At 32.8% G+C, this 11544-nt stretch overlaps 1 protein-coding gene across 1 annotated transcript; it reads right to left on the bottom strand.

The window, feature by feature from the left end:
- Positions 1-9607: 9607 nt before the first annotated feature.
- On the bottom strand, positions 9608-11544 carry LOC133871776 (gibberellin 2-beta-dioxygenase 6-like). The gene is made up of 3 exons (XM_062309195.1): positions 11023-11544; positions 10135-10456; positions 9608-10001 (listed from the first exon to the last, which is right to left on the bottom strand). The coding sequence occupies exons 1-3, from the start codon at positions 11466-11468 to the stop codon at positions 9765-9767; spliced, it is 1005 nt and encodes a 334-aa protein (XP_062165179.1). The 5' UTR covers positions 11469-11544; the 3' UTR covers positions 9608-9764.

The following is an 11544-nucleotide window of genomic DNA, read 5'->3' as shown; positions in this document are numbered from 1 at the left end:
CCTAAATAGACAATTTGTGAAAGGGCTCTTGTGGGACTCACATTTTCGGACAGGTATTCAGGTGGCCCGAGACCTACTCAAGCAGGTAGGCTCTGTTAGGGGCTTTCACACAATTGCTTACTGATGTGGAAGAGTAGCAAAAAATAATTTACACAAATAAGAAGTGTAAACCATTTATGCATCATCAAAGTTATTTTTCTTAATCAACGTATTTTCAAATTGACCAAAATTTTACACTGCGCTAAATATTTAGAAATAAGAAACCCTTCTTCTAGAAAATATTTTGCCCTAAAACAAGAATAACCTAAATTAAGTAAGAGGAAATTGATGGAATCTAGTATATTAAATTCACATCTATTTTTAGAGTTAAAATACTTGTACGTTAATTTAAAAGACTATTAAAAAAAATTCTTTTTTAACCTAGTTTAGACAAAACTTTGTCCACCACCAACAATGGTATAATTTCAGGTTATTTCCTGCTCCAATGCTCACGTCGTGGGACCCCCCTGGATTATGCCGGTTAGTTTTGTTAAGGATGTCGGTGGTCCTTGCTTTACACTAGTAATGATCCTGGGGAGGTTGAACCTGTTCGTGTTTATTTAAGGTTGAAACGTAACATACCATAAGGCGGTGGTTCAGTCGATTTAAGGCAATTTATTTCTGCTTGAGCGTGAGTTCGACTCTTGCAATCGAAATTTTCATACCCGGTTAATATAAATTACCTTAAATTTTAGGGTTAGATACTTTATTGGTACTTGAGTTTAAGCTTTTTTAAATTTAGTACCTCAGTTTTTATTTGTTTCATAGGTGGTATCTGAGTTAAGGGTCAAAACTCGTTTGGTACATTTGTTAAATTTTTCGTCCAAATATTAATGGTCTGCCATGTGTCAACCGCTGAGGTTGGCACGTGGCACTATATAAAAAAATAAAAATATTTAAAAATTAATTAAAAATAATAAAATAATAAAATTTTTTAAAAATAAAATAATTGAAAATGGAAAAAAAAAATGGCCACCATGGGATGGCTGATCCCTTTTTTTTTTTTTTTTTTTTTTTTTTTTTTTTTTCATTTTTTTAATTAATTTTTAAATATTTTTTATATATAGTGTCACGTGTCAACCTCAACGGTTGACACGTGGTGGGTCGTTAATATTTAGACGGAAAATTTAACAGAGGTACCAAACGAATTTTTATTCTTAACTTAAGTATTACCTATGAAACAAATGAAAACTCAGATATTAAATTTAAAAAAAGTCTAAAATTCAAATACCAATAAAATATTTAACCCTAAATTTTATAAATGTTTGGATAAGACTTAGTCATACTATAGCTCACCCAAACAGAGTTAAAACATAACATGGTGCTGGGAACTGCCTTTTTTTTTTTACCATTTACATGTGATTGGTGATTACTGATAAGGCACCTACCTTTGTAATTTGTATCATCATGCACATGGGCTCATACAAAAAGCCTTTATAAAGGGTCCTCCACAAAATTCTATTCTACTGACTAGTGTCTACTTTGAGACCATAAAGGCCTCTTTTAATTGTCTTTCTTTTTGTCTCTTCCACCAACCATCATCTTTCTTGTGTCATTTAAGCTTTATTGGTACCTTCTTCTGGATATTCCTTGGCAACTTTGGCAGCATCCAAAGCTCTTTCATTCCCAACTGCCGGGGTTTGGGCCAACTAGCACCAAGCCCACCAATTATCAAGAATGAATGATTAGAAGATTGCTAGAATTGGATTCCAATGGGTTTGTGTTTGGACTTTGGACTCGGAGAGCATCATCACTCACAACTTAAATCAGATTATTCAGCAATGCAAGAAAATAGGAAGAATTCACTCTCACGCCAAAATCAAATTTAGTTTCTTCTAAGTTTTCAAGCGACTTTAATTTAGTTTTTAAGTTTTCAATTTCGATAATTAGATCCTTAAGTTTTCGTATGATTTCAAATAGGTCAATTTACTGTCCAATTAATTAATGCCATGTCACCTCAGACCAGTCAATTAATACTAAGAGTGAAAATATCGGCAGATAATAACCACCCGTATCCGTTATCTAAAATTAATCATCATTCGTTATCTGTATATGGGGATGCGGTTAATCTCTTTATATAGAATATATATTATATATATTTAATTAAATTTATTAAAACGACTGCGTTTTGAATTTTGTAAGTTTAGGATATTTAGGTTATGTTAGGTTATTTTTACTATCATCTCAAAGTCATACCTCACTACATTTACATTTTTTTTCTTCTAAAAAATTTATTCGTTATTTTCATTTTGGTCTCCGTTGTAAGCCGGTGTGGTTAGCCACCCCAACCGAACCTCTAAGGGTGGTCACGCCACCCCAGTGTCATCAAGAGTAATTGCGGCCGCCCTTTAATGTGCTATCTAGTGGAAATGACCACCAAATCAATGCTCATTGTCGGTCACCATCCAGCCTCGCCAACTTATGACCAGTATCCGCCCAGCCCACTGCCAGCCAACACTCTCCCCAACCCACTGTACATCGACCACCACTTGGGCCAGCCTACTGCTGGCAACAATATTCGATGATCCTCCGCCGTCTTCAACTACTGTCTATTGCCATCCATAATAGCCTTCTGCTGACTCTGACCATTGTTCGCCTCAACCAACTGTCAGCCGCTTCCCCATCCAATTGCCGATAGCCATCACAACATTACCTTGGGTTGAGCAGTGGCTGGCAATGGACTGGGAGAATGGTTGCCAAAGACAGTGGCAGACGATGGTTGCAAACGATGGAGGACAACTGGATATGGTTGCCGGTGTTAGGCCAAGGCAGACGGTGGCTAGTGGAGGGCTAGGAATTCTTGGGAACAACTTCACTTATAATTTCTGATCTTTCATCACTTTTGAAATAAGGTATCCAAACTTTAAAAAGTGTTTATTTAGGGTATGCATTATTTAATTTCTTTCAATTTCAACCACGCGATAGAATTTTTCGTTAAATCCTGCCAAAATTTTCAAAATATCCCTAATTCTTTTTAGGAAAAAAAATTGCGAGAATTTAGGTGTTGGTTATAATTTAATAGAATTTGTGAAAATGCTCATTCATGAATATTTGATATTTTTTTATAATTTTTTTTTTAAAAAAAAAAACAAAACACATGAGTATTTTGTGAATTTTGATAGAATTTAACAGAAAATTCTAACGGATAGTTGAAATTAAAAAAAAAAAAAAAAATTAAAAGATGGATACTCTAAATTAACACATTTTAAAATTTGAGTACCTTATGTTAAAAGAGATGAAAAATAAAAAATTATAAGTGAAATTTTTTCAAATTCTTGAGAAGAATGGAGAGTAGATTTAAATGATTAACAAAATGTTGTAGGTACGAGATCTAATTAAAGTCAAATATGATAGTAAACCCATGACCCACTATGCTCAACTTTCCATTAATCCGCCAAAGTCCATGATAGTGAGCCCATAGCCCACAAGTCCCAAATCCAATTACTACTATTTTGGTAGTTTTCGAAATTTTTGAGTCTGGGATTTTATTTCCTTATAATTATTATATTTATATATATATATATATATATATATATATATATATATATATATATATATATATATATATATATATATATATTCATTTGTACGTGTATCATATATATTACAAATATTGGAATAATTTTCTAAAAAAAAAAAGAAATATTGTAATAAGAAAAATAGTTTTCAATTGGATCCATTTGTAAAAAAGTGGAATCAGTGAGAAATATAACGAATTTTAAACCACTACTAAAAAGAAAACAAATGGATCAAATAAATAATTACAGAGAGCCACACAAGTCTTTTTGTTTGGAAATAGGGGGAATAAGTCGAATTTTTCTCTTACCATAAGTTTCTTAGTTATTTATTTATATATAGGTTTGCGTTAAGTTAGAATGAGATCACATATAGACGAGTAATTATACATGTACATTAAATGTCTATAAAAAAAAAGTGAAGTGACTTTTAAAATCACTATTTGATCCATCACACATTCAATGATGATTTTAAAGCCACATCATCTTTTGATAGACACTTGATAACCACTTAATGTATATGTATAATTACTCCATATTGACAGTATGAATATTTCATGGAATAACTTCACAAAAGAGTATCGAACTATATGACGTTTTGAGAAAAGGGTACTGAATTATCAAATGTCTTTAACTAGGGTATCCAAGTTTCCAAATATCTCACTTAAGGGTACTACGTTAGGATTGCTTTTAAATCCTACCAAAATTTCCAATATATTCCACTTTTTTTTTTTAGGAAAAAAAAAAGCTAGGATTTAGATGTTAGTCCGAATTTAACGGAATTTGCAAAAATATCGATGTCTGAATCTTTGAAAATTTTTATAAATTTTTTTAATAAATAAACACAAGGGTATTTAAGGAATGTTGGTAGGATTTAACAGCAATAATTTATTTATTTATTTATTTATTTTTTTTTCGAAAACCCACAATTTAAGAAGCTAGATTGCGATTTTAAAAACCAAATTACGATTTTGTCAAACGCTTAACTGTGTTTTCAAAAATTACATTTTAAAATCACACATTTTAAAATTATTATTTTAAAATTGTTAATTCAAATGGACCCAAATCAAATAGAGAGGGCACAAATTACATAGAATGCTTCTGTCTGTTTGTTTGTTGGTACCGTTTATTTTATAAAGTTTCCTTGCTTTATTGATTTTCTTGCATATAAATAAAGAATTGTATTCTCGCAAGTGGCAACATGGTAGTATGAAAGTCTATATATGTACTCTTCCATGTTGCTTGCTTAAGAATGAGAGAACTAGGGAACAAAGCATATACTTCGAGAAAGCACTCGGGACTAGAAAATTATGTTTAATTAAAATACATAAGTATTGACTAACAATAATCATATACTTTCATATAATTTGAGACGGATGATAAAGAGGAGCTGCGAAAAGAAAAGAAAAGAAAAGAAAGAGTATATAAGAATAGAAGGCTTTCGGTGTAGAATTAAAATCTTGCAAAATTGCCTACCCATATTGTACGTTTGCAATTGAATAAGCAATTGTGAGAGAACTCGTTATGGAGCCTATTTGCATGAGCAGGTCTCGAGCTAGACAGGCAATTGTGATAGAGCTCTTGTGGGGCTCATATTTTCGAACAGGCAATCGGGCGGCTTGAGACCTACTTAGGCGACAAGCATGTAGGCTCCAAAACTTGTTTAATAGACTATTAGAAAAATTCTGTTTAACCTAGTTTAGACAAAACTCTGTCCACCATCAACAATGATATAATTTCAGGTTATTTCCTACTCCAATGCTCACGTCGCGGGACCCCCTGGATTATGCCGGTTAGTTTTGTTAAGGATGTCGGTGGTCCTTGCTTTACACTAGCAATGATCCTGGGGAGAACTTGTTTGTGTTTATTCAAGGTTAAAACGCAACATACCATAAGGTTAAGGTGGTGGTTCAGTCGCTTTAAGACAATTTTTACGTGAGCGTGAGTTCGACTCTCGCAATCAAAATTTTCATGTCTGATTAATGTAAATCACCTTAAGCTTTATTGATGTTCTGATAGTGCTGAGTCAAACTAGAGCTTAATCGGACATAGTTAAAACATATCATACGTTAGGATGGTGGTTCAGTGGCTTTAAGACAATCTTTGCATGGGAATGAGTTTGACTCCTGCAATCGAAATTTTCATACGCGGTTAATATAAATCACATTAAATTTTATTAATGTTATGATGAGACTGAGTCATACTATATCTCAACCGACACAGTTAAAACATAACATGGTGCTGGGGCTGCCCCATTTTTTTTTTTTTTTTTTTTTTTGTTTTACCATTTTCATGTGATTGGTGATAAGGCACCTACCTTTGTAATTTGTATCAGCATGTACATGGGCTCACACAAAAAGCCTTTTTTTAAATGGTCCTCCACAAAATTCTATTCTACTGACTAGTGTCTACTTTGAGACCAAAAAGGCCTCTTTTAATTGTCTTTCTTTTTGTCTCTTCCCCCAACCATCATCTTTCTTGTGTAATTTAAGCTTTATTGGTACCTTCTTCCGGATATTCCATGGCAACTTTGGCAGCATCCAAAGCTCTTTCATTCCCAACTGCCGGGGTTTAGGAAGTTTGGGCCAACTAGCACCAAGCCCACCAATTATCAAAAATGAATGATTAGAAGATTGCTAGAATTGGAGGCCAATGGGTTTGTTTGTGTTTGGACTCGGAGAGCATCACTCACAACTTAAATCAGATTATTCAGCAATGCAAGAAAATAGGAAGAATTCACCCTCACGCCAAAATCAAATTTAGTTTTTTTGTTTTTCTAAGTTTTCAACCGATTTTAATTTAGTTTTTAAGTTTTCAATTTCGATAATTAGATCCTTAGGTTTTCGTATGATTTCAAATAGGTCATTTCGTTAACTTATTGTCCAATTAATTAATGCCATGTCACCTCAGATCAGTCAATTAATACTATGGTTGAAAATACGAGCGGATAATAACACTCCGCAGCCGCATTCCCTTTATATATATATATATATATATATATATATATATATATAAAATTAAATTTACTAAAACGACGTCGGTTTGAATTTGATAATTTTAGGATTTTTAGGTTATGTTAGGTTTTTTTCATTATCATCTCAAAGTCATACCTCACTACATTACTTTTTTTTTTTGATAATTCAAATTTCAATTACTCTATGAGACAATGACCCTCTATGGCTGATAATCGTGAATTGTGTAATATGTAAAATAATTTACTTAAGCTTACATATAGTAATAACCGCATTATTTAATTTTTCATATAGATTTAGATAATAATCCAAAACGCTCATTACCTTATATGCGGATGGCGGATAATAACCGCATTAACTATGCGGATGCGGATAGTAAACTCATGATGCAGATGCAGATACCTTAAAAGTGATAACCGCATTATGCAGATATTGCTAATAATCGCTTCCATATTTTCAGCCCTAATTAATATCACATGGCTTTCGTTTGACACGTCATGTGGCATAATTACTTTAAATTAAAAATATACTCTAAATAGCCCCCAATCTCTACATGCCTTCCCAAGCTCACCGGGGTTCAAGTAATGGAAATCTATGATAGGAATAGGCTCAGATTCTTCGACCGGCCGATAGGTGAATCTTTGAGTTTGGATGTTCTGTCGGCAAAAAATAGGAGGATAGGTCTCCAAGTCCATTGATATTTCAGATTCAGACATGTTTGTAAAGAGTAAATATATATGTAGATTGATTAGGCATTACATAATACATATAAAAAGAAGTTGCGAAGAGAAGATGACCACTTTAGACTATATTATGACACACGTCCTCCTGATCCCTCTCGCACCGTCTTGGGTTAGATGGATCGATCACAAGTCTCTGTCAAGTGTTAAAACGTACGAGTCCTTGTAAAATTGCTTTCTGATTCGCTTAAGTGTGGTGAGTGTCTTGCCAATGTATAGAATACTTATCTTTACTTGAAGAATATTAATAACTACATATAATTTTCAAATTGAAAAAAATGGGAATAGTGGTGAAGTTTGAAAATGGAAAAGACTTTTATACTTATCGGTTAGTCAAGTTTTTGCTTTGATGGGTTTATTGTTCAAGAGTTAATCAATTAAACTTTATAACAAAGCTAAATTTGATCTTTTTTTCTTTTTCATAAAATAATACGGAATAGACCATGTGAGAGCGACACCATGCACTATAGGATAGATAATACCTCCTTTTTTTTTTTTTTTTTTTTTTTTTTTAAAAAAAAAAAAAAAATTATATAATAATAATAATAATAATTCAAAAGGAAGCTGTAAAACATTTTTGCGGAAAATAAGGTGCAGCAACGACGTCGTTGACTGAAAATAGACAGCCAGACAGCCAGGACAGGTACCATGCCCTACGCCGAGGACTGTTTCTTTCGTGTTGATTGAATATTAATTAATTCTGGGTTTTTTCATTTTCTTAATAATGGAAAATGGACAGGCACCGACATTTAATTTGGAATATGCTACTCCTATCTTGCAATTATTTTCCGCTGTGTGTGGACGTAGATTTATGTTAAATAAAGTATTTTTAATTATATGCATGTAATCCATCAAGACTTGGTCTTATTTGCATTAATTATATCTACAAAAAAAATGATAGCGATAGATAAAAAAAAATAAAAAATAAAAAATTGTTTGATGTGATATTATATACATGGTGTCATGTTTTCCTAAATTAATTAAACTCTTACAAATTTATATTCTTCTTAATCAATCTAGACATCACACTGTTTAAAGTCATTATCTATACATTGAATCCATATAAAAGACATACCGATCTTACAAAACAAAATGAGAATTTTTATATTTTATTGTCATTTTATGGTCAGGATTTAATGTCATTGTATTTAATGGTATAGGACTGTAGGTAATGCTATGTTTCAAAAATTCAAATGATGTGATATCATTTACATCATTAAATCGCGCTCATTTTAGATGCGCGCATAATGATGAGCTTTTATGAAATGAATAATAAAAGTTGTAAAAGTAACACTTTGGCCGCCGGACGAGGATTTTCTCCGTTTCACATAAAATAAAAAGAGATTCATTTCATGATTTAGATTAGATTTGTTAGACTAATGGCATATATACTTTCACGTTTTTTAAAATTTTGAAATGACGTTACACCAAAGGTCGTTGACTTGAAAAATTATTTGTTTATACACAAAGAGGTCAAATTAATTTTTGTTAAAGCAAAAGCGAAACTTAATTATAATAAACATATTTATTTTAATGTCTCTTCAGCGACGCTCTTTTAACCTTTTTGTTTTGTCTCTACCACATTTTTCACTTATACAAGTAAAGTGGAATTAGAAAAACTCGACTATAGAATTGGACTCTTAATTTCTAACAAAATTAATTCTAAAGAATAATAAGAAAAAGATGATGAAACTTCACTAAACCGCCCTCAACTTACATCACTTTTGCAATCTCTTCCCCCAAGTTAAAAAAAATTTAATTTAGTGTTTCCAACTTTCAATTTTTTACTATCTTACCTCTCCGTTAAGATTTTCTAACAAAGGACGTGAAAATTAGCAAAAATAGCTTCATTTTTTTTTTTTAAAAAAAAAAGGGAATGATATGCTAATTTTGTAATTTTATGAAGTTACACGGGTATAAGAGTCATTTTACTCTTTGACCGTTTGATTTAACCTCAAATCTTAACGTGAGGGGTGAGATTGCAAATTTTTTGAAGTTGAATACATTAAATTGAGAGTTTTTGAACTTTGGGAAAAAATATTGAAAAAAGTGATGGAAGTTGAGGTGAGTTAAGTGAAACTTCCCTTAAAAAGATTAAAAAAAAAAAATCCCAATAATCTACACACACATATATTATAAGTTATAACTCTTTAGCTTATCCCCATTATAAGCAAATTAATCCAAGATAAACGGTACAAACATTAATACCACCACAACCTACTATTTGCGGATCTGGATATATCCCTAACAATTTATTATCCGAATTGTTAGCAATTCGAATAATAAATATGAGAGAATCTCTATGGGACCCATCTGTTTGGGCATATGGGCCTCATAAACGTTCTATCATGTTTACTGCTTGAATTACTAGGAAATCCGGTCAACAGAATTTTTAAGAATATTTGTCCACTAATGACACCAAACAATAAAATAAATAAATAAAAAAAAAAAGAGAAAAAGGAAAACTCAAAGTTAAGACAAAGCAGATTGGAGCCCCATTAAGGTGAAGAGGCCTGGGTATGCTTAAACTTTTCTAGCCCAACCTTAAACCCAAGTGTCTTGACGTCTTGTTGTACTTGTGCTCGGAAATCGCTATAAGTAAACGGCCTGTACTTGGAGCTCTGAATCACACTGCCTTCATCTGGGAACACAAAGTAGCCGATAGAGATCCGCTCGTAATGTTTGTTTAACCTGACTCTGTGTTTCACACTCTTGTACTTGTCGTTGCTTATTGCCTAAAATACTCAAAAGAAACCAAATAAATAAATAAAAATTAATTAATTGAACAACTAGTATTTTAACTTGTTTTATATATATTTATATACACACACACGTAAATGCATGCTAATTATCTTAATTTAACTGGACCTGCATCATATCTCCGAGGTTGACAATTAATGTGCCGGGAATTGGTTTAACTTGGAGCCATTCATTGTCTTTGAGGACTTCAAGTCCACCGACCTCGTATTGGTTCAAGATGGACATAACCGAGCTGTCTGTGTGTACTTCTATGCCCCATGGAGAGTTTGCCATAGAGCGTAATGGATAGCGGTAAACACGTACAAATCCTGTAGACTCCACCAGATGGGACTTGGATTCTTCTGGATCCAGAATGAGCTCCACCGCCATAGCTTTAAATAGGGTTGTGGCAAGTCGACCTAGGTGCTCTCCATATTCTTCTAGTACCAGTCTTGTGATGAAGATTGAAGTATACAAAATAAAAAAAGTAGAAGTAATTTTGCTTTATCTCTCAGCCTTCTGTTTGACTATTTTTCATGATATCTTTCAATGAGTATCATTAGTTTTTCCACCCGTACTACTATATATTGCACCAAATTAATCAAATTATACTTATGATCTGATAAAGTTTAAAAGGATTATATCTAATGACATTTTATGTAATCTTTCTAAGAACTTCACAAAAATCTAGATAGTCAAATGAGTATTTGTGACGTCCTACACTGCATATTCACACTCTTCTTAACATAGCACGTTTTAAAATCTTAATGACAATGAATCTATCAGAACTCTACAATTAAGCGTGTTTATTTGAGAGCAGTAGCAGAATGGATAAACTCCTAAAAAGTATAACCCGGTTGAGAAAAAATGAACAATATTTTAGATCATTATAATATGACTATTCGATCCATATATGGGAATTTTTGCCAAGTTCAATTTGTGCAAGTACTCAACAATAGCTCCCCACAATCCACCAAGAAAAAGGAGATAAGGAAGAGGAAAGAAAAGTGTAGGTACCTGAAAGAAGCAAGAATAGGATCTTCGGTTTGAAATTGTGAGAGTTGATTGAGAGGAAAATGGACGCCTTCAACCCAGTGGATATTTTGGAGACCTGTCATTAAAGCTGTGCCAGAAGTGGTAATAGCAGTGGTGCCCCAAAGGTATGACAAAGGGGTGGTGAATATTTTCTGTTTAGATTCAAAAGAAAGAGAAAAAAGCCTTTTGGCATGCTCATGAAGTTGGCTCAAAAGGGTTGAAGGAACACCATGGTTGACCAAACGAAATAGCCCCCAATCTCTACATGCCTTCCCAAGCTCGCCAGGGTTCAAGCAATGGAGATCTATGATAGGAATTGGCTCCGATTCTTCAACTGGCTGGTCGTTGAATCTTTGAGTTTGGATGTTCAGCTGGCGAAAAATAGGAGGGTAGGACTCCAAGTCTATTGATATTTTAGATTCAGACATGTTTGCAAAGAGTAAATATATATGCTGATTGATGCTACAAAAGACATTACATAATACATATAAAAAGAAGTTGTGA

This window comes from Alnus glutinosa, chromosome 6, assembly GCF_958979055.1.
Source record: "Alnus glutinosa chromosome 6, dhAlnGlut1.1, whole genome shotgun sequence".
Lineage (NCBI taxonomy): Eukaryota > Viridiplantae > Streptophyta > Magnoliopsida > Fagales > Betulaceae > Alnus > Alnus glutinosa.
Note: the sequence above shows the minus strand (reverse complement) of the source record. Positions and strands in the feature narration are given on the sequence as shown.